Source organism: Mesoplodon mirus, assembly GCF_964341445.2.
Source record: "Mesoplodon mirus genome assembly, chromosome: 4".
Taxonomy (NCBI): domain Eukaryota; kingdom Metazoa; phylum Chordata; class Mammalia; order Artiodactyla; family Ziphiidae; genus Mesoplodon; species Mesoplodon mirus.
The window spans coordinates 178022439-178046641 of record NC_138979.1 but is presented as its reverse complement, the minus strand read 5'-3'; the positions used below and the strand labels follow the sequence as shown (position 1 = coordinate 178046641).

The following is a 24203-nucleotide window of genomic DNA, read 5'->3' as shown; positions in this document are numbered from 1 at the left end:
CTTAGTGAAAGCTCGGTAACATAAGCCACACACCTCCACCAGGTAGGCCAAAGTGAAGATGGCATTCTGAATTACAAAGCTGAGCAGTTTTGAAAATGGTTCCAACAAACTCTGCAATGAGATTGGGGCCAAAATAAAACCAAAGTCAATTGCTGGTTCTTTCATTAAAAAAAAAAAGTATTAAAGTCTAATGATACCTTAACTAATGCGATCACTCTTTCTTAATTTCAAATCTGTTGCCAGGTAGCTACTGTAGCAACCCTGTTTGTCTAACAAGAACAGAACTGAATCTTCAATCAATGGCTCAAAGAGCATGACTTAATCATTTTATTGCTAAAAAAAAATCCATTTTTTCCATGTGGCATCATTTATGAACCTATGTAACTCCAATCTTATCCTCATACCCACCCCCAGCAATCAAGACTCTGTGAGGTTTGCTTTAGGATCTCCCACTCTATTTCTCTGAATCTTTAGGCATGTGTGAGTTCATCAGACCCAGCTCCTCTAGAAGCCTGTCATCTCAGTTAAGTAGCACAAACCACCCTTGCACGTAAGTACCAAAGCACTATTAGCTTAGATGAAACACATCAGGACCCAGCTTCCTGCCAGTGTTTACCAGGAAGGCTGTCAGTTTTGGTTTCCCCATCTGAATCCCACCCCTAAAGGGTCAGTTTTAGATCCTTATGCTTTCTTAAGTCATTTAGAGACATTTATTGGGCACCTACTAAGTATCAGGCAGAGTTACACGCTTCTGTATCGTTTATCTCATTTAAATTTCTTATAACAATCCTGGGGAGACAGTATATTATAATAATTAATGACACAAGCTCTAGAATTTCACACCAGTGTTTGCAAAGTTTTGCTCTCTGTGACCTTGAATAAGTGATTTAATCTCTCTGGACTTAATTCTCTTCCCTGTAAAATGAGGATAATAATGACCTCCATCTCAATAGTGTTGTGAGAATTAAAGAAGATAATGTATGTAAAGCACTTGGCAACAGTAAGCCTTGCATCACCGTTAGTTATGAACTGCACCATAACTCTCTGAAGCTTTACTATCCCCATTCTTCAGCTGAGGCAGTTAAGTAGGCAAGCAACTTGCCTAAGGCCATACAGCCATTGAATGGAATTCAAACTCAAATTCCAGGGCAATTTTCCAGAGGGAGAATTGCTCTGTAGGGAAGACAGGATGTTAATTGAGCTCCAAAAGACTTCAATGCTGTGATTTCCACTAGTTCTCAACCTCTATGGTCCTAACTATCTGGATTATGAAAGTAATACATGCTCAGTGTGCAAATGCAGGATCTGTAGAAAAGTACAGATAAGGAAATAAAAGTCATCCATTTTCCCGTCACCCAGTGATAACATTTTGATATATTTCTCTTCATCACACACCAGTTTACTCAGTTGAAATCTTACACGTATATATAATACTACATTTTGTTAAGATAATAACGTAGGAAATTTCCAATGCTATTTAATTCTTCATAAAGATCCATTTTAATGGCCACAAAAGTCAGATTTTATTATATATAACATCTCAATAAATGTTTTTGCATGAACTTTGCATTTTCTTTCTTAAAATAGATTCCCAGAAAAAGAATGACTAAATCAAAGAATATGTGCATTTTTGAGGTCCTTTTTCCTTATGGATACAAAAATGAATTCATCACATGATAGCTGCCTCTGAGGATAGGAATTATGTTTGTTATTTGTATTACCCGCGAAACCATGTAGTGCTTTCCATACAGAAAATCTTAGAGACACTCTTTGAAATAGTACTATTGATTCAGTATTGTTTGCTTTGTATAAATGTTGTTGCCTTAAAACACTAATAATGAATGAACAGGGATAGGGATAGGAATTTGTCTCTGGTTGATATACATCCTTATTGGTCAAAAAAAGAAACCTGAATTCAGACCTATATAGAAACTTGCTCTTTTATCTAGCAAAGCAGCATGGTAATGGGGCAATATGGTACAACAGACAAATAAAAAAGCTTGAAATCAAAGGACCTAGATTCAAGTCTCAAATCTTCCAGTAACCAGCTCTGTGACCTTGGCCAAGACACTTCATCTCTCTGAGCCTGTTTCCTTATCTGTAAATGAGCAGACTAGACCAAATGATCTCTATGCAATTTTCCAGCATAAATCATGAGTCTATGCAGGCACAGTCAAGGTAAAAAGTTACAGGGGATGTGGCTTCTTGGTATATTAACTAGTAGCTACAAGCCATTGCAATACAAATTATTGCACTATTGCATATAATGCAGCCTGGGAATGTAGCCAGGAATACAAAAGTAAATGAGACACAGTACTAGACTTCATAAAGCTCACAGGCTCACTGGGGAGACTTCAGTATAATATAACTGCTCATATAGAGAGATCTGTCAGGTATCGTGGGATCTGATATAGGAGGAAGTTGCTACAGAAAATGTGAACCTTTTAAAAATTGGAATGGAATTCAGATTCTCATCTTGAAGAATGAGAAGGAGTTCACTCACCAGCAAGGGTATAAAGCATTTCAGGCAAAGGAAATGGCCTAAGCAAAGGCAAGGAAGTATGAAATTAAATAAGATTATAAATGTACAGCAATTAGCACAATGTCTGCCGTATGGTAAGTGCTCAACAAACAGTGGTTATTGTTTGGATGATGATAATGATGATGGTTCTGAAAGTACGCAGGAAGCACAGGGATGGGACAAGTAGCCAAAGACTAACTAGGAAAGGTAGGCTTGCAAGTTAATGAAGTACCTTCTTGTATGCTCCATTAAGGAATTTGGACATTATCTTAAAAGAAGTGAGACGTGATCAAAGATTTTAAACCAGGAACCAGTGCGATGAGGTCTGTGTTTGGAAGGATCATCTAGTTCATAGTGTTGAGGGTGAACTGGTGGACATGGCCCAGGACTAAAAGGACCAATGATATTGTAATCTATTAGAGTTCTTCACACTAGGCACTTTCAGAAGGTTGAAAGTGGCAACTAGAGATTATCATACTAAGTGAAATAAGTCAGAAAGAGAAAGACAAATACCATATGATATCACTTATGTGTGGAATCACTTATATATCACTTACATGTGGAATCTAAAATATGACAGTGAATCTATCTATGAAACAGAAACAGAATCAGGGACGTAGAGAATAGACTGTTGGTTGCCAAGGGGTGGGTGGTGGGAGAGAGATGGATTGGGAGTTTGGGATTAGCAGATGAAAACTGGTATATCTAGAATAGATAAACAACAAGGTCCTACTGTAGAGCACAGAGAACTATATTCAATATCCTGTGATAAACCAAAATGGAAAAAAATATGAAAAAGAATGTATGTATATGTATAACTGAGTCACTTTGCTGTACAGCAGTAATTAACACAACATTGTAATTCAACTATACTTCACTAAAAAATAAATTTTTAAAAAAGGTTGAAAGTGAAGCATTCAGTATGTGATAACTATTTCTTCAGTATTGCTTGCTATATGCCTGTCTTTTTAGGTTAAAAAAATAACCAAATAACCAATTGGTTATGTTTTTCTGAAACATACATACCCTTGTGGCATTGGTAGAGGGTATCTTCAAGAGGCAAATCATAATTCTCAAACTGGAATCTAAAGAACACTATGAACAAATACAAAAAAAGTAAAAGTCAGTACTCTTCTTAACATATCTTTTGCTTCATATATTTCCTCTAAGCATTTATTTTAGGGAAAAAAAATCTGAAATATAGCTGCCTCCTTACAGTTTTCCATGCCATATATTCATGTTGAAAAAAATAATAATTCTTAGCTTTAAAAATTTCATTAAACCATTAATTAAAGTGTTAAACAATTAAATAATATTAATTGATATTAAATGTGCCCAATCCTAAAGAGGTCTATTAATTTGTGAAAGGCCATGCTGAAAAAAAAATACCTACTTAGATCAATTTAAAGCCATTAGGCTTATTAGTCCAAATAAAGAACGTTTCATCTGTCATTTCTCTGCTACGAAAAGGTATAACAATAACCTAAGAAAAAGCAGTAAAATTCCTACAAGAGAAAATCATGCTTCACAAATCAAGTAGCATATTTTGGCACAATTCCACATCAAAATGTACTTTTAAAATAATGTGTACTGGGTTTGGGGGAAAATGTTATAGCAAGAATAAGCAATGATATTATTTAACATTGTTAAATATATGAAAATAGCAGGTTACAGTGAAATCTCTGCAGCTGTGTACAATACGAACCTCTAAGATAGTACAAATGAAGCCAGTGTTTCTCCAAGTATGATCCCTGGACCAGCAGCACCTCTGTTACCTGGAAACTAGTTGGAGTGCAAATCCTCAGGTCGCACCCCTACTGAACCAGAAGTTCTCAGAATAAGGCCCAGGAGTCAGATTTTTAGCAAGTCCTTCAGGGACACTGACACACACTGATGTTTGAAATCCACTTCTCTAAATTGATGAGAACAAACTACAGAAGGTCTTTCAATGGCTTAATGGTTTCCCCAGAGATTAAATACACAGCATAGGATGATCAGAGGCAGTGCCCAGACAAAATCCAGCAGGGCAAGTTTTCAGATAAATGCTGAAAGCATTTCACAAGTATCAATACCTTCTAAGGGAACCATTGGTCTATTTAATCTGCTCAATACCCACAGGAGTTGATGTGACATTTACATTACTTTAAACCAGGGGCTGAAAACCGGCTGCTCATCAGGTCCCCACAGTGACCTATGAAGGAAGTCAGGAAATATCTTAGAAAACGTGGGGAGATGAGGACTGCATTCTCAAATAACAGTTGGCTGGAGTGGAGTAGCAGCTGACCCCATTAGAAAGGACTGGTGCTCTCCAGTTCTCAAGGGTCTCAATTCTCCTTCTTATCTCACTGCACTCCACTCATTACCCTTGCAGTCAGGGTCCCTTTGGACAGGACTGATTGTTACAAATTAGGTTTACTAATTGTTTCCAGCTGGCAATGCTTCCAACTAGTCCATGTTCAAGTTAAATATTTTCATTAGAGCACCGCCCTACAGGCATTTGAATTTGCCATGCCTGCCCCACGACTTCTCTAAAAGTGTGTGGCTCCTAAGCAATGAATGGCCCTGAAGGGCTCTCTGCTCCTAGGGAGGGTCCATGTGGTCGTGTTAAAATGCATGCACTTGAATATTTTGGTACATGACTGTTTCTGAATTATGGTTTTCTCAGGGTATATGCCCAGTAGTGGGACTGCTGGGTCAATATGGTAGTTCTATTTGTAGTTTTTTAAGGAACATCCATACTGTTCTCCATAGTGGCTGTATCAATTTACATTCCCACCAACAGTGCAAGAAGGTTCCCTTTTCTCCACACCCTCTCCAGAGTTTACTGTTTGTAGATTTTTTGATGATGGCCTTTCTGACCTGTGTGAGATGATATCTCATTGTAGTTTTGATTTGCATTTCTCTAATGATTAAAGATGTGTCTGTTGGTAATCTGTATATCTTCTTTGGAGAAATGTCTATTTAGGTCTTCTGCCCATTTTTGGATTAGGTTGTTTGTTTTCTTAATGTTGAGCTGCATGAGCTGCTTGTAAATTTTGGAGATTAATCCTTTGTCAGTTGCTTCATGGACTTGAGGATACAGGGAGGGGGAAGGGTAAGCTGGGACGAAGTGAGGGAGTGGTATGCAATATATACACTACCAAATGTAAAATAGATAGCTAGTGGGAAGCAGCTGCACAGCACAGAAGATCAGCTCCGTGCTTTGTGACCACCTAGAGGGGTGGGATAGGGAGTGTGGGAGGGAGGGAGATGCAAGAGGGAAGAGATATGGGGACATATGTATATGTATAACTGATTCACTTTGTTATAAAGCAGAAACTAACACACCATTGTAAAGCAATTACACTCCAATAAAGATGTTAAAAAAATGCATGCACTTGATTTCCTAAGTGTATATGTACAATAGCTATGTACATACATAGTTTCAAAGTACCAATTCTCTTTGCTTGGATTTATTCAACTACTCTAGATTTCTGGATAGAGAAGAATCACAGGATGTGAGAGATGGCAAAGATCTCAGTATTCCTGCTTCTTACAGTAATTTCAGACTCAAAGAAACCAGCATACACCAAGGTAAGGGTCCCTGAATTATCATCCTTACAGACCTTATTTGGGGTCGCATTTTCCAAATTTGCCAATTTGGGAAAAGGTATTATCAGAGGTGGTTGGTCTTTTTAAAACATTTTACATATATGTAATATTCATTTCAGAAGTAGTGCTGCCAACGTGTAACTTCACTTGTCAGATCCAGTTTTGCTGCAAGTTGAATATTTTTATCTGTGACCTGGATAAAGCACAAAAAGCCTGTGGAACCAATGAGGTTCAAAGACACAGCAATGGCCACTCCCAGCTACCTCCTTTCTCCCTGCTATAGAGACCTGAATGCCTCTAATTCACCCTTGTTCTAGAAGGACTCTAGGAGTCTGCTAGTGAAAGGACACTGGATTGAGAGTCAGAAGATTTGAGTTCTAATATTTACACTGCCACTATCTCTCTGAATTTGCAGTTCTCCATCTGGAAAATGGGAGCATTGGAGAGGATAGTTTTTATAGGTCTCTTCCAGTTTTGACAGTATAGGATTCTGGTATTGCATTTAATGGGCTCATATTGAAAATGTTCCTTAGGCTACCAGATTTCTAGCTAGGTAATTTTGTGTGTATTCTTGGAGGGTGGTATGGCGTTGGGCAGGGGGTGAGGGAGGAGGGGGAGGAGGGGTAAAGCTGTCAAATAGAAAAATATCATCTTGGTCTTTCAAGTACTTTATTCACACACACAAAGGCAATCACTTCCCTTTAGATAATGCTCTAAAATTGAAGTCCTACATTATATGTCTGGTCTCCTTTTAGATGAAATTATTATGTTTTTATTTAATATGCTTTTGAGAAAAATTTCTAGATAAACACAATCTACTAACGTCTTCCTGAACTTTTTTATGTTTTACTCAACTGGAAACATGAAATCACTAAGTCAAAATGTCCACTGCCTATTACTGTCAATCTGTAACATTTGAAGAGAAAATCTAAATAACTCTCTCTACTCTGTGGCTAACAGAGACTCCTTATAGTCCTTTATGAAACATTAAATCACCCAAGACCCAGATGATCTGCAAACAGTAAGGAAGTAATTTAAAATGAAATCCTGGGTTCAGCTTACCTTCAGAGGCAAAACACAAGGCAGCTTGGCAAAAAAAGTCTGAAACTGGTTGCTGATGATTGTCCAGAGGCTACTAGGAGAATCCATGGGCAAAGCTTCCATGAAGGTAGCAATGTTTTCCAAACAGCGTATCATAGCACCCCCTGCTGGTAAATTCTTTTTGTTATTTAGACCCTAAAAACACAAAGCATAGGCAATCAACTGCTGAAACAGTGTGGGAATTCATACAGCTATTTGGTGAAGATCAGTTTTTAAAAATCATGTATTCACACTATAAACATGTGTTGTGTGCCTGCTATAAAGGCTAAGCATTGTAACTTCAGGAGTACAGGGAAAAATGGACGAATCCACACAAAGTTAGGGGGGAAACTTGTGATCTCCGACTCAGTGAGAAAGGGTGAAATGTGAGCAGAAAATTAGAAACACCTTTTAAGGATCTACAGTTGGTGTGGTTAGGTGTTAAGAAACGCAGTGAATGATGCTTGTTGGAAACTCCACCAGCCAAAGACTGAGGATGACTACTATAGCAACAGCAAAGTCCCTACGGCAATCTGCCAACCCTCCAAGCTAACTGAAAAAAGCTAATAATAAGCAGAGGACAGGAGACAGACTCCAAGTAAAGCGATAGAGCGAATAAGCTGTGGAGGTTAGAAGTAGCTTCAAGTCTCATGTTACAGAAAATAAGCAGACCTCGAACCCAGATCTTGTGATACAACAAACAAACGGTGAAGCTGAAATTTGAATCCAAGTCTCGTGATACAATGCACATGGATCCACGCGCCACCCATTTTAAAAGCTGGAGAGTTTTGTGGAGGTGAGTGCTCCATGCCTGGCATCCACCTCTTAGTGAAGGGGTCCAGAAGCTTCAAGTAAATTGTAAGTCCACACTAAACAGCAGTGTCCAACTGACACTATTCTATGCATTGGCAATATCCATTTTTTAAATTTTTAAATTTTAAATTACTTAAAATTTAATTTGGCATTTAAAATTTAATATTTAAATTAAATGACTTTGAATTTCTTCCTCAGCAGTGATTTCGGCAGGGGCTCAGAGTGCCGAGAAAGCAAACCTACCTCCAAGAGCTGACTGAGGACAGCAACAGAGCTCAGCTCATTGAAGTCCATCAGAGACGTGGCCAAGGTCCGTAAAAAAGTCCCATCTGGAAAGACAACAATCAGATTTAGTAGCGTTTGGGTTTCAGCGACTAGCCACGCCTGTGGTGTCTGCATTCCCCATGGATGAATTACCTTTGATAGTGCTCTGGAACAGCTGTGGGAAGATGCCATTGGGAGCCAGTTGATGGAAGATACAGCGCAGGAACTGCTTAGCCACCCCCGCTGCATTGCCGGGGAGCATCATGCTGGCGTTGACCAGGGAGAGAAAACACAAGGAATCTTGGAGCAGCCAGCATGAGTTCAGGTATTTATTTACTTATTTATTCACATACACATCAGTCCTCTTATGGAATATCCCACTGTCATTTTCATTAGTAAGATGAAATATTCTAGTCACATGGAATCCCTGTTAACGATACGTTTTTAGAAAGAGGGAACCAGGTAATGCCAGAGTTGCTCTCAGACTAATTCCAGCCACCCCACTGTACAGATGAGGGTTCCCAGCCAGAGAGAAAAGGTCACCTACAAAGGCTACAAGTCCAGAGGATGGCAGAGTCAGGACTAGAATCCAGGATGGGGATTATCAGCAAGATCCTCTCAGAAAGCGTCGTTGGCTAAGAGAGACAGCCCCTCTGAGGGAAAATGCAGGGAGGGAGATGCTCATTCCTGCTGGAAGATCGGGGAAGTTTTCTTGGGGCATCTGAGCTGGTACTTGTAAAAATGTTAGGACTTTGATACGTGCAGTTTTCCCCTTTACCCTCTGCACTACCGCTGCATGTCAAAACAGGGAGCCAAGAGATGATTCTCTGGCCTTCCCCCTTAGACCAAAGTATCAGGAAGGGCGTTCCCAGAGGTGATCGTAGCTGAGTTGCTGAACAGAAGAAGGAGGAAATCAAAGAGCCCAACCGGATAACTAGTAAAAAATCCGTCTTGCCTAATTGTTTCTTTCTGCCTTGTCTACCCTGATATGCTGGCTCAAACTTATAGGTCAAAAATATTCTTCAGGAAGAAATGACCCCAAACTCTCACAAACTCTTTCGAAAATTAGAAAAGGAGGGAACCCTTCCCAGTTTGTTTTATGAGGCCCTAAAACTAAAATCAGAGAAAGCATTACAAATAAAACAAAACAAAAACCAAGAAGGAACAAAATGAAAAGAAAAAGGACAGACCAACAGTCCTCATGGACATTGACTCCAACTGTAGATAAAAAGGATGATTGACCACGACCAAATAGAGTTTATCCCAGGAATGTAAGAATGACTTAATATTCAAAACCCAATCAATGCAATTCAATATCTTAAAGAATAAAGGGCAAAAACCATAGTTATTTCAATAGATAACAGAAAGTGCATTTGATAAAATTCAACATGCATTCATGATAAAAAAAACTCTCAGCAAACTAGAAATAGAAGGAACTATCCTCAGTCTGGTAAAGGGCACGTATGAAAACCTATAGCAAACATAATTAATGGTGAGATAGTAAATGATTTTCTTGTAAGAGCAAGAACAAGGCAAGGATGCTCATTCACATCTTTAGTATTATACTGGAGGTCCTAGCCAATGCAATAGAGTAACAAAAAAATAAAAGGCATAAAAATCAGAAAAAGGTAAAACTGTCACTATTTACAGATGATATGACTTTTTACATACAATTGCCTTTACATTCTAAGGAATCTAAAAAACAGCTACTACAACTAATAAGTGAATTTAGTTTATTACATTACAATATTAATACAAAAAATTGTATATTTGTATATCAGCAGCAAAAACTTAGAAAACAAAATTTTTTTTAAAATTTCATTTACATTGGCATTAGAAAACCAAAATTCCTGGGAATAAATTTAACAAAAGCTATGCAAGGTCTCTACAATGAAAACCATAAAACATTGCTGAGAGAAACAAAGACCAAATGAAATGACAATAGACACCATGTTTATTAATTGAAAGACTCAATATTTTTATGATATCATTTATCCCCAAACTGACTTAGAGTCTGAATAGAATCCTAGGAGGCTTCCCCCCCAGATTGAGAAGCTTATTCTAAAATTTATACGGAAATGTAAAGAATCTAGAATATCCAAATCAACCTTCTTTAAAAGGATGACCAAAGTTGGAGAATTCACAATGACTTCAAGACTTACTATACGGCTACAGTAATCAAGACAGTGTGGTGCCAGCACAAGGATCAACATATAGATCAGTGAAACAGGATAGAGAGCCTAGAAATAGACTGAACCTAATACGGTTATTTGATTTTAACAGACACCAAAGTGATCCAATGGGGACAGGGAAAGTCTTTTTTTTTTTTAATGGTGCTGAAATAACTAAGGTATTCACATGGATAAAATGGAACTTCAAGCCCTACCTCACACCATACATAAAAATTAATTTGAGATGGATCATGTAAATGCTAAATATAAATGCTAAAACCATAAATCTTCTATTGGGAGACATTGGAAAATATATTCTTGACTTAAGGATAGGCTAAAGGTTCCTTAGACAAACAATAAGAAAGAATAATCATAAGTTGTTTTAAAATTTTAAAATATTAGACTTCATCTAAATTAAAAACTTCTCATCAGAGCTTCCCTGGTAGCCCAGTGGTTAAGAATCCGCCTGCCAATTCAGGGGATATGGGTTCGAGCCCCTGTCTGGGAAAATCCCACATGCCGCGGAGCCACTAAGCCCGTGGGCTGCAACTACTGAGAGTGTGCTCTAGAGCCCGTGAGCCACAACTACTGAGCCCACGTGCCACAACTACTGAAGCCTGCACGCCTAGAGCCCATGCTCCACAACAAGAGAAGCCACCGCAATGAGAAGCCCACTCACCGCAACAAAGAATAGCCCCCACTCGCCGCAACTAGAGAAAAACCGAGCGCAGCAATGAAGACCCAACGCAGCCAAATAAATAAATAAATTTATTTTTTTTTTAAAAGTATTTGTTGACTGAAATGAGTGAATGCAGGATTGAAGGTGTGAACAGAAAATGAACGAGTTCTCTCTGGAACTGCAACTGAACCTAACCATATTCCTCCCGTGGTAAACGCTCTAGTGTTTTAGAAATGGATGAACATGCACAGGGGACAAAAAGAAAGTGAGATTTGAGCTCATTTTAGGACCTTACCTTTCTGCTTGATTAGAAAAAGTTGTGCTGGATGCCAATCTAGGAAATAAAGTAAACAGAGTCACATGAGTATCTTAGGTTTTCATGATGAAATGCATGAGTACTGTATGCCGCATTGCAGCTCCCATTTAGATGGGTGACATGTAAAACCATTGACAATTCCCTTGACCAGGGACAGAGGATCCACTCAGGGGTCAATCTCCAGGGTTCAATTTAATCTAGTTTCTGAAATCTTCTTTCTGGATCAAATCAGATATTTCCATGGAGATGCATACAGTTGAGCTAGTTGAATAGCACCCAGTCAATCTACAAACATGTCCTTTGCAGCCAGGTTAGACAGATAACAGAACAGTATTTGACCCAGCCCATCCCCATATTAACTCAACTCAAAATTCATTTCTTTGTATACAACCTCTGAAACCTACCGCAAACAAACCACAAACTGTAAAAGCCTCTGTAAGATAGCAAAATAGGTAATGGGTATTTGTCAGCTAATTGTTGGGTTGAAATGACATATTGAAAAGAGAAATGTATTAGGTTAAGCAATCAATATATAATATGTAATTTTTGAAAAATGTAATTATATGGTTCTATATGCATGGAAATATTCTAGATGTATAGAAAGAAAAAGAATGTAATAAATTCGTGGGTTTAGAAAAATATGTCTTGATCAGTGAGATACTGAAGAAACAAACAAGGAGAATGCTAAAAATTTATTTACTTAAGACCACAACAGTGAATCGAGTCAAGAATGCACTTGGACAGGAATAGAGGGTCCAGCACCAGTAACACCAGACACGATTCCCAGTTTCTTTGGTTATGGTCTCTCTCATACTAATGACACTACAATGAATAGATAAGCACTGGCAAATGAAATCAACAGTAATTAAGGGTGCAGCCAATGTAATCTTGAAGGCTGCATCCAGAAAAAGGTGTAGGTAAATTTTAAGAGAGATCTAAGTAGAGAGCAAAATATGAAATCATATGGAAAGGCTTGGGTGATAAATGAAAGGGATGTGCTGAACTTACACACTCTTAGAACACGCTGGAAATAGTCCCTGTGGGACTAGAATAAACTTAAGTGTTCGTAAATCCACATTGCCTCACCTGGAATTGAGGTATGCAAGGAAACCCTGAATCAGGTGACTACTGAATCTGCTTTCTTGGTAGGTTTGGTTGCCAAGAACTGGGCAGCTTGCTTTAATGCTCTCCCTGTCTCTTGCTAGTCTGCCCAAAGGAGGTACAGATTTAACAATTTTTATATGTAAGTATGTACAAATGTATCTCTATTGTTTTTCCTTTGCTTTTCTTCAAAGCTTGTTTGTTTCCATCCTAAGAATTGGCAATGCTTGAACGTGATTTATTCTCCCTTATGTTAAAACAAAAACAAAATAAAAACCCCTCTAGGTATCTATTACAACTTAGATCAGCTATTTCAAGGAGATCGTAACAGACCAGAACAGTAATTCTGTCTGTTCTAAAACTGAAAAGTATTGATAGTAGGAATCGAGCCCTTGCCTTAATAAAAAACTTTCAATTTCACAAGTATTGCTGATAGCTGGTATAACATTTATTCCACATTTATTATGATTAGGTTAAAATCAAGGGCTTAATTCATCATTTCTTATCTCTCTATCTCCCTGTGTTCATCACTTACTTTACACATTGGCTATTTCTAAGTCTTAGAGGTGGAATAGTTATACCAAGTCTGACTGCATACTCCTAAGGATACACACACCTAAGGATACTACAGAAAAATCTGGGGAAGGGGGATAAGGGGGTCACATACTTCTGGGGTTGAGGGGTTTTTAATGCTTCCCTGTTTGTCTTTAACTTGAAATCATCATTTTTTCATTAAAAAGATTAAATTTTAGCTCCATCAAGATTCATTCTCTTTCCTCCATCAAATACCAGGCATTTGCAGAATCCAGTTTTTTTCTCCAACCTCCTCCAAAGACACCTTCCCTAAGAAATCATTTCCATCCTGAACTCCCATAGCACTCACCACACATATCACTCATGAATACAGCTTGTAATCATGTCCCATCTTTTATGGCTACTCAGTTACTCCACACATCACTGTCCTCTTCAACAACTAAGCCATAAAGCACCTGAGGGCAAGAGCTAGGTGTAATGCCTGCAACCTAAAGCACCTAGCTCTGTGCTAGCACAGATTGGAAACTTAATATATTCATGAGGAGTTAACTCAGTCCTCTCCTATACGTTGTGTATGCTAGGACTACAATTTGTTACTGAATTTGAACTTTACTTATATCCGTGAAGTACATCACTTTTCTTCTAATGTCCTATCTACTAAATGGAATTTTCTTAACATGAAAATTCTCAAAGCAGCTAAGTTTTAATCAGTCAGGCTGAAGGCTCTGTTCCCAAAATGTGTGCATCTTTCCTTTTTCTGAGTCAGAAGTATAAAACTACTATACTTCCATTTATCCCTTCACATGACAATGCTGCAAGTTGCATAATTGAGTGAGCCACCCTAAGATTACAAGTGCCTAGAGAACCCATCTTAAAACAGGTAGAGAGGGACTTCCCTGGTGGCACAGTGGTTAGGACTCCACGCTCCCAATGCAGGGAGCCTGGCTTCGATCCCTGGTCGGGGAAGTAGATCCCACATGCATGCCACAACTAAGAGTTTGCATGACACAACTAAGGAGGCTGCCTGCAGCAACAAAGACCCGGTACAACCAAATAAATAAATAAATATATATATTTTAAAAAAACAGGTAAAGAGAGATAATAATAATATCTAAAAGTTACAAAGTGTTTAGTGTGAATTATGCACAGTTCTGAGCACTGTAACATACATTGGCTCACATAGTATTTAATAGAGAACAACAAACAGTCGGGTTTTCTTAGTGCAGTTTCCTCTAGCTCCACTCTGACGTTGTGACTTATGACCCTACACGGCTGTAGAATTCAACCAAAAGTTTGGTACATTCAGTTTGTGAAATTAGTCTGAGTTGATCCCACAAATATCAAGCATCTGTAAGGTTACAAAACGTTTCACTTTTGAACTGGCAGTTTTTATTTAAGGATAGAGATTGAGTAAGGCTCCTTCCTACCAAACAAAACAGAAGCTGACATTCACCTTCCCACAGACTGCATGATATCCAGCAACAACGGGGCTGCCAAGTCTGGGCTTAAGTGAATGAATGTGGAGAGGACCACAATGGCCAGCCCAAGGGTTTCCTCATCATACTCTTCAAGAATGGCCCCGCAGTCATGGCATCTGCAAAGAAAACAGAGGAATGCTTTCCATGAAAGCCAACAGTGGTTTCAAGGTGTAAGTTCATGCAGCCATTTTTGGTGAGTCTTGGAAAAGTCCCGAAAAGGAGGTCAGCGGTCCCATTCTAACAATAAATAGGAAACTCCAGCACCGCCATCACCTTAGACACAGAAATAACACACACAGCAGAGATCAGGAAGGTCCCGCTGATCACTGAAAATGGTCTTTCAACTCATTACTATCTGGCCTTTACACGAATTAGTGCTCCCTTTTACAATGAGAACCAATTGGACTAATAGTTTGAAGCTTCTGGTTGAAGGATTTTCCGCATGTGAAATTATTGCTGGGGATAGTCACTAACTAGATATTTTTTTCATTTGTTGAAATTAAAAGTGAAAAATGTCTACACAAAAATGGAAGCCTTCCCAATCTTTCAGATTTAAAAACATCCTATTAATAAAGACGTAGACACAGAGAATGTACTTGAGGACACGGGGGCAGGGAAGGGGAAGCTGGGGAGAAGTGACAGTGGCATCGACATATATACACTACGGAATGTAAACTAGATAGCTAGTGGGAAGCAGCAGTATAGCACAGGGAGATCGGCTCGGTGCTTTGCGATGACCTAGAGAGGTGGGTTACGGAGGGTAGGAGGGAGGCTCAAGAGGGAGGGGATATGGGGATATATGTGTGCATATGGCTGATTCACTTCGGTGTACAACAGAATCTAACACAGCATTATGAAGCAATTATACTCCATAAAGATCTATTGAAAAAAGAAATAAAACAAAAATAAATAAAAATTTAAAAATCCCATTTGTGGGTGAGAGACAGAATAGTATAGTCAATAGAATAGAAAGAACGTAGAAAGCCTAGGGAGTCTGGATCAAGTCTCTTCTCTACCCATCACTCAGATCAGTTTATGGACTCACCACGCCCACTGAGAGTGCAGTCTGTAAAAACACAACGGTCCCTGCTCTTAAGGAACTTCCAGCTTACTGCTCTTTGTAGTATCTAATGTGGGTTCAACTGATGTCATCTCAACCAAAGCGGAGCTCTTTTTCTCAGTGGCCGCTGAACAGCTTTATATATACAGTGAAGGGAAAAGCGAGGGAGGCAGTGCTAAAATGGCTACTGTGACCTTTCCATCTGAAAACTTCCTGATATACACATAAACCACTCCTTACAAACTTCCTGATGTACACATATACCACTCCTTACAAACTTCCTGATATACACATATACCACTCCTTACAAACTTAGTGATATACACATATACCACTCCTTACAAAATTCCTGATATACACATATATCACTCCTTACAAACTTCCTGATATACACATAAACCACTCCTTACAAACTTCCTGATATACACATATACCACTCCTTACAAACTTCCTGATATACACATATATACCACTCCATACAAACTTCCTGATATACACATATACCACTCCTTACAAACTTCCTGATATACATATATACCACTCCTTACAAACTTCCGGATATACATATATACCACTCCTTACAAACTTCCGGATATACATATATACCACTCCTTACAAACTTCCTGATATACACATAAACCACTCCTTACAAACTTCCTGATATACATATATACCACTCCTTACAAACTTCCGGATATACATATATACCACTCCTTACAAACTTCCTGATATACACATAAACCACTCCTTACAAACTTCCTGATATACACATATACCACTCCTTACAAACTTCCTGATATACACATATATACCACTCCATACAAACTTCCTGATATACACATATACCACTCCTTACAAACTTCCTGATATACACATATACCACTCCTTACAAACTTCCTGATATACACATATACCACTCCTTACAAACTTCCTGGTATACATATATACCACTCCTTACAAACTTCCTGATATACATATATACCACTCCATACAAACTTCCTGATATACACATATACCACTCCTTACAAACTTCCTGATATACATATATACCACTCCTTACAAACTTCCTGATATACACATATACCACTCCTTACAAACTTCCTGGTATACATATATACCACTCCTTACAAACTTCCTGATATACATATATACCACTCCTTACAAACTTCCTGGTATACATATATACCACTCCTTACAAACTTCCTGATATACATATATACCACTCCTTACAAACTTCCTGATATACACATATACCACTCCTTACAAACTTCCTGATATACATATATATCATTCCTTACAAACTTCCTGATATACATATATACCACTCCTTACAAACTTCCTGATATACATATATATCATTCCTTACAAACGGACTTTTAAAAAAAATATAGGATTCACACTTGGAACTAAAAACGAAGATAAATGGAGTACACACGAAGGCAACCGGGAAGACAACTAGGAAATATCGAGACTTGGAGGAGGACACAAAATGAGAAAATTATACCAAAGAAAGAGCTAAGAAGAGCCCTCCACAAGCAACTAGGTGCTCCCCATGTGGACATGGTAAGGAGCTGTTCAAGACAGGCCTTTCACTTCTTCAGTAATGATGGCCAGCTGTGGCCAGCTGCATGGATCCTCACACCAGCCCCTTCCACCTCACCTTTCTCTCCTTTTATCACAAGCCTACTCAATTTCTCACGTGGGTCACCTTTACCAGGAAGCCTCCCCAGCCCAAGGGATCTCTGCAAACTTGAAATTGTACAAGTCTTATTCTTTATCATAGTCACTGAACAGCATTTATGTGCAATGTATAGGGAGCTCAGAGTATAAAGTACAGAAGAAAGGGTACTAGTCCCTAAGGAACTCACAATCTATTACAGAACATGTGTGTGTAAACACCTAATGATTAAAATACAGCATGATAAGTGGTAGAATAGAGAGATGTATCAAATACTACGGAAACTTGGAGAATGGCATGATGCATTCTGCCTTGTGAAATCAAGGAAGCGTGGCCTAAGGCTGGGTCTTGATGCATGAATAGGAGTCCACCAGGCAGAGAAAGTATAGTGTGAAGGGCACCTATGAGATCACAGAGGAGAGAGCACACATCAGGCATGCTCTGGAGAAGGTGAGGGGGCTAGGGAAGGAGTTCCTGGTGAGGAGGGGTTAAGTCCATACCTTCACAACCTAAAGGGCCTTTTACAATAAGCTAAAGCATTTGGACTTTATCCCATAATAAATCTGGGGGGATTGAAGGCTGACAAACAGAGAGGCAATGTAACCAATCTGAGATTCAGAGAATGAATTCTACCATCTGGATCATATCTCAAACTTAGTCCCACTCTTAACAATTTGAAGCTTCCGGATGAGAGATTTCATTTGTGAGAAATTATTGCTAGGAATAACCAGTAAGTGGACATTATTTGCATTCATCCAAATTAAAAAAGAAAAATGCCTTGGCATAGATGAAAGCTGCCCATACAATACTGCATTTCTAAAGTAACAAATGCTTACCAACACTTATGGCTACAGCCATTTGAAGAACAAATTAGGACTTAAAAGCATAGCATGCCTCCTCTGATATTTTCTCACAACCATGGTGAGCAACTTCTCAAATTCTGTAAACCGTGAAGAAAATAACTGAGCTTACTTGTCTGTCATCACCGTTGGCTGCTCGTCTGTGAATTCTTCGGGTGCTGGTACAAACATACTCACAATGCTGGGTGCTGACAGCAGGCTGGATTTCGTGGCACCTGGGTAAGCAGCAAAGAAACAACTGGTGAATAAATTTGTGTGTCTGGGGGCCAGGAAAAGCCCTATTCTCCTCTTATAAATCCTCCAAAGACCACATTCACAGGGATGTAACAGGGACAGCCCAATTCCATTGTGAAAAACCGTCAAGAGTGAAATGAATTCAAGAAAGACTGATTTGTTTTGGCTTATATCATTTTAAGAGCTAGACTCCTATGGTTCATTTTGCTTCTTGACGCTGAAAAAAAATCGGAAAGAGTTCAGGTGTGCCAACAGGGTACTAAAACAGAGAGGAAAAAAAAGTGTGTGTGTGTGATCTATTCAAGGGTATCCTTAAATTAGTTACAACCCTTAATTGCTAGGCATAAATGGAAGCCGCTCATACAAGACTACATAAAATCACAAATGCATGCCAACACTAAAATGTTGCTAATTTGGAAAGGGAATCAGATCCTAGATCTCTACACACCTAAGCAAGGGGAGAAGTTTGAGCTAAGAAATATCAGGACACTTTTCTACTTTGTAAATTAATATAAGCCCCAAAGCAAAAGACTTCATTTTTCAAACTGAAATCTTTATGAATGAAATATGAAGTTTTTTTGAATGAACCATCTGGTGACTTCAGCCAATCGATATCACACAGTTTAATACTTTGGGTTTTGATGCCTTCAGAGAAATCTGAGGCAGGAATCTAGTGCTCTAGTGATGAGTAAATCTGGAGATCCAGGAGACTGTTCTCCATTAAGAAAACCACCAGCGCTAGACAGATTTTCCAGGAACTATGGAAATAAGGCACTCCAAGAAGAATACCAAAGTGACAACTCAGAATAATACCATGTTCTACAAAGTAATAACTGAGACTCTGAGTTCTTCAAACAGGAAAGAAGCCAGAAAAACCCAATGGTCATTAAAGAATCTGTTTTTCATTAAGGAACTGCTAACTTTGTGCTGAAAAACGGAACAAAACTGTCTGGTCTTTCCTTAAATAGGAGAAAGATAATGATTCAGAGAACTGGTTTCTAAAGGAATCAACATAAAAAATTTCAGAAACCTCACCAAGTGGGCAAAGTATTTCAATCTGAGGGAGAAAAAAATGGTCTCAAAGCCTTTGATGGTTCCATACTACATAGACTCCCTTGTCTGATCAAAGGCTACAAAATCTGTTTATAAGGAGACCTTCAGACCCAAACAGCAAAGGAAATTATCTGAAAATATCTTGATGTCACTTCTGAGGATCCCAAATGGGAATGCAAATTTTGCTACTATATTTATCAGCTATCTCTGAGATAACACTCTTTCCAATTATATTATTAACAAAGATCTCCAGCTGTTTCATAAAGATGATGCTTTGAAAGGAAGAAACATATTTATTACAAACAAAAGTATCAATCGATTAATAATAGAAAAGGCAAGAACTGGGCCAAGATAAAAGAAGATACGATTGATTATTAAAACAGTAAGGTAAACTGCATGAAGTTGCTTCAAGAAATCAAAACATAGAAAGTTCAACTCCAGTACTCCACATTTCTTGAACACTGACACACCACATCTGCCAGATGCCAAAATGCCTGTGCTAAAAGTGGAAACTCAGCCCACAAGATACATGGTGATATATATACAGTCTTACTAGAAACATAAGCATCTAATTTTTTAAAAAACCAACAACTCTGAGTCAAGGCTTTCAGAAGATGCTTGCTAATTACTATTGCCTACATAGAAATCACAATTCAAGTCAAGAAAAGAGTGGGAATCCAAGTCATTTGGGTGGTTTCAAGCCAATCCTTACCTAATACAAATGCCGAGGAACAGATTTTTTTTTTTTTTTTTTTTAAAGAAGATGTTGGGGGTAGGAGTTTATTAATTAATTAATTTATTTTTGCAGTGTTGGGTCTTCGTTTCTGTGCGAGGGCTTTCTCTAGTTGCGGCAAGCGGGGGCCACTCTTCATCGCGGTGCGCGGGCCTCTCACTATTGCAGCCTCTCTTGTTGCGGAGCACAGGCTCCAGACATGCAGGCTCAGTAGCTGTGGCTCACGGGCCTAGTTGCTCCGCGGCATGTGGGATCCTCCCAGACCAGGGCTCGAACCCATGTCCCCTGCATTAGCAGGCAGATTCTCAACCACTGTGCCACCAGGGAAGCCCAAGGAACAGATATTTTTGACAATAGCATCATGAATTTGTTTTTCCACACGACAACACAGAATGTACAAGGCAATATTTAAGACAGTCATTTATAAAAGCAGATAGGTTAAGTTATGAGACATTGGCCACCTTATGGCAACATTAGCTGAATCAGTGGATTTCTAAATACTGCTTATGATAAGGGAGCAAAGAGTAATATACAAGGAGAAGGTGGGCAATGCAAAAAGGAAGCCATTGACCTCAGCCGCCTTGTGCTATAGCTGAGTCACAACCAAGTCTGCAGTATTAAGGGCAGTCCCATTATCTCCCATTATCTAGGGCAACACTTCTGGTACCACCCCTACTGGTTCCCCTGCTGAATACCCACAGTGCACTGTATATGGAATTAGGAACAGACACAGAACGTTCTTAGAAACTTGAATAAAGAGGGGACCTCCTCCAAAGCCCAACTTCATAGCTGGAGATTTTTTTTTTTTTTTTTTTTGCGGTACGCGGGCCTCTCACTGCTGTGGCCTCTCCCGTTGCGGAGCACAGGCTCCGGACGCGCAGGCTCAGCAGCCATGGCTCACGGGCCTAGCCGCTCCGCGGCACGTGGGATCTTCCCATACCAGGGCACGAACCCATGTTTCCTGCATCGGCAGGCGGACTCTCAACCACTGCGCCACCAGGGAAGCCCATAGCTGGAGATTTTGACAAAAGCTTCTTCGGGAGTCTTGGAGAAAGTATACAGGTGTTGGTTTGTCTCAAATCGTAAATGCACACATCAGTCCCCTAGCTATATCAATGGACTCTTCAGGTTACCATGAAAGAGACTTTGTTCCCATTACCTCATTCCACTTTTGCTTCTATTGACTGAGTCACTAGATCATGGACAAGCACCAGAGTTTGTTCAACCACCCTGACTTCTGCTCATAAAAGCTTTTCCTAAGCCCATAAATGAGAAGAGTCTCATCTCATCGGATACAGGGGATAAAACTGCTACTCAATGCCAAATAAATGTTAGCCAAAGCTGGAGATAACTGTCTCCTCATTCCTAAGGAAAACCAGAAGTGATATGGTCCACGATAATAGGTTTGCTTGATTTATGGGACTAGCTAAGAGATGTGGTCATAATTAATTTTTGCTTTTTGGTTGTCACAAATAATAGGTTAACCTGCTTTCTAAATTTAAAAAAAAGTAATGATTAACTAGACATAAGATGAATTTTAAAAATACATATTCTGATTATCTTAGCATAGATTTATCTCAGCTTGCTCCTATGATCATCATAAAGTCAAGTGTATATTTTGTTCAGTTCCGGATAGCTGAAAAGAAGCTATTCATCTGTGATCTCAATAATCTAGAAGGAACATAGATAAGCTGGGCCATGTTCAGAGAAGTAGATACAGGATGATATGGAAAACTGATACATATTAGGAGGAATACCAAATGACCCAGGGATGTGTGGTCTAGAAAAGCCTGAGGAAATAAGCAACTGGTGGCTTTCTTCAAATATCTAAAAATTACGTGAGAGAGTCTAGACTTGCTTTGTGTGGCCCCAAAGGTTAAAAATTCACTATAAGGAAGAAATTTTTGTCAGTCATGTTCAAAGATGAGATGTCGTACATTCCCAGGTCCTGGAAGCGTTTGAGCAAAGGTTGGATCCACTTCATGGAGCTGCTGAAGAAGAGATTTCAGCACCTGCTGGGTGACTAGATGATTGAAATATACGGTTTCTTTCACCCTTTCAGTCTGAGATTCTGCAACTCAGCTCACCTCTCATTCTCAGTGGCTGTCCCTCCAGGTCAGGGTTTAGGCACATTGGCACATTACACTGGCGTTTCCCAGGCTGTATCTGTTCTGTGGATAAATAGAACATTTCAGTCTTCATTGAGGTCAATTGCGCACAATTCACAGTACAAAGAACTTAACCAATAATCTCTTGGGGCCATTTTTTGGTTATTGTTACTGTTGATTATTAACATTTACAGGAAACATCCTAGATTTTAGGGTAGGGTTGCTTGGGGTTTCACTACAAACCTGCCATTCAGGTGTATGAGACGCAGCTGAAAGCAGGAGAGTATCTAAAACCATCCCCCAAAATCCAGATTCTCTAATCCCTCCCCCACAAAAGCTCAAATCCCAAATCTCTTGATATGAAATGAAAAAAATGAAAGGCTAATGTCACAGCCATGAAAGACATGTTTTATGCAAATCAATAAATACATAAGTGATCATTTGTGGCAATGACCAGATAGATCGTACAGAAAACATGTGGAACTGGTAGCAAGGAAATGACAGGCATTTGACTGAGGGCTGCAGAACAGGAATAAGGGGACAGGGGCAAACGGAGGAGTAGTGCTTCAGGAACATTTTTTTCATGTGAAAGATGACGCAAAGAAGCAAGCCATCAGATACGAATGGGTGGAGAAGAGGCAGGTATTCTCTGAGCGAGCAGGTGCATGCTGAGGCGAGTCGATCATGACCCATGCTTTAGGCTGCCTTTCTCAGTGTGTCTGCATGACCAGATTTGTTCTTTTGGAGACTAGCAAGTCACTGAATCAATGTATGTGGTATAAAGTGACATGCCACCTAACAAAAAACTCCACACTCATCGACTTTCTCTGGTCTTGGATTTGGGGAGAATTTTTATGACACTAATAAAAAAAATATTGAGATGAAGCTCTAGTAGGACTTGGTGACTAGCGAACCAACTTGGAGGATGGAAAACAAGCCCAGGAAAACTCAGACGAAAGAAATTCAGACAGCATGTAAATGGTAAGTATTAGATGGTAAACCAGAGTGACATGAACAAGGCTGAGGTTTGGTTGAAAAGTGAAAAATTCAGTTAAATGGGTTATTTGGCATCATGTAGATTTTTTTTAGATTAAAATTTGGATTAGAAATTGAGATCTATTTGCCTTTTTATAACTCTACAGAGTCCATCAAACTAAGCTGTAATTGTAGTCAGAATCTAAAAGGGATAGCTTAGGCTGAGCTTGCTACAGAGAACAGTAGCATGGTAAAATAATCTTCAGGTCAACCTAACGGAAGATGGGCATTTAATTATCAGAGAATGAACCTATCAAAAGCTTCCATTCTCAGTTTTACATAGCATGAGCTCAGTAAAGAGAGGAACAAAGTCCTCTTTGGTATGAACAAAAAAGCTTCATCCAAACCCAGTAAACTCTCAAGGCTGGTTATTCAATGTCTTTCTCCTTGTCTCCCTTGCCCGTTGGCTTTTGGCCATTTCATTATTCACTACCACTTATCACTAAAAAGAAGACAAAACACTAAACCTTTAAAATGTTAAGAACCTTAATAAAGGCCAGGAGAGTTGAGATTATCTGTTAAATATAGGATTGGGTATGGTGTGTAGGATTTAATTATCTAGACTAGCTCTCTTTTTTTTTTTGAAGAACAGTGGGGAAAATAAGATGAAATATATGTAAATATTATGGTTATGAAAAAGAACAGTATCTCAATATTTTGGTTTTGTGGACACTGTAATTCCTGGTCATAAAGAAAGCTATTAAAATAATTTCATATAACTGTAGCCAGAAAGTATACTAACCAAGATACAAAAATAGTCCTATCCAAGTGTTGACCCCCAGAGCATATCACGGTAGTAAACCCTGACATTTTCAAAGTGCATGCATCTTGCAAAAAGCTTTCACATATATAACCTTGTAATCAAATGACCCATTTAATTAAAAAAGAAAAAAA

At 38.9% G+C, this 24203-nt stretch overlaps 1 protein-coding gene across 4 annotated transcripts in view; it reads right to left on the bottom strand.

The window, feature by feature from the left end:
- The window catches only part of UNC79 (unc-79 homolog, NALCN channel complex subunit), a gene marked incomplete at its 3' end in the record, with an annotated part of 213226 nt that overhangs the window by 42517 nt on the left and 146506 nt on the right, over positions 1 to 24203 (bottom strand). For all 4 annotated transcript variants that reach the window (XM_082619521.1, XM_082619522.1, XM_082619523.1 and 1 more), the window contains 9 exons: positions 22254 to 22337; positions 18259 to 18361; positions 14524 to 14664; positions 11415 to 11453; positions 8423 to 8535; positions 8249 to 8334; positions 7175 to 7348; positions 3548 to 3616; positions 1 to 111 (listed from right to left, as the gene is read on the bottom strand). In XM_082619521.1, the coding sequence (XP_082475647.1) occupies positions 1 to 111; positions 3548 to 3616; positions 7175 to 7348; positions 8249 to 8334; positions 8423 to 8535; positions 11415 to 11453; positions 14524 to 14664; positions 18259 to 18361; positions 22254 to 22337 (920 nt within the window). The remainder of the gene's footprint in view (positions 112 to 3547; positions 3617 to 7174; positions 7349 to 8248; positions 8335 to 8422; positions 8536 to 11414; positions 11454 to 14523; positions 14665 to 18258; positions 18362 to 22253; positions 22338 to 24203) is intronic.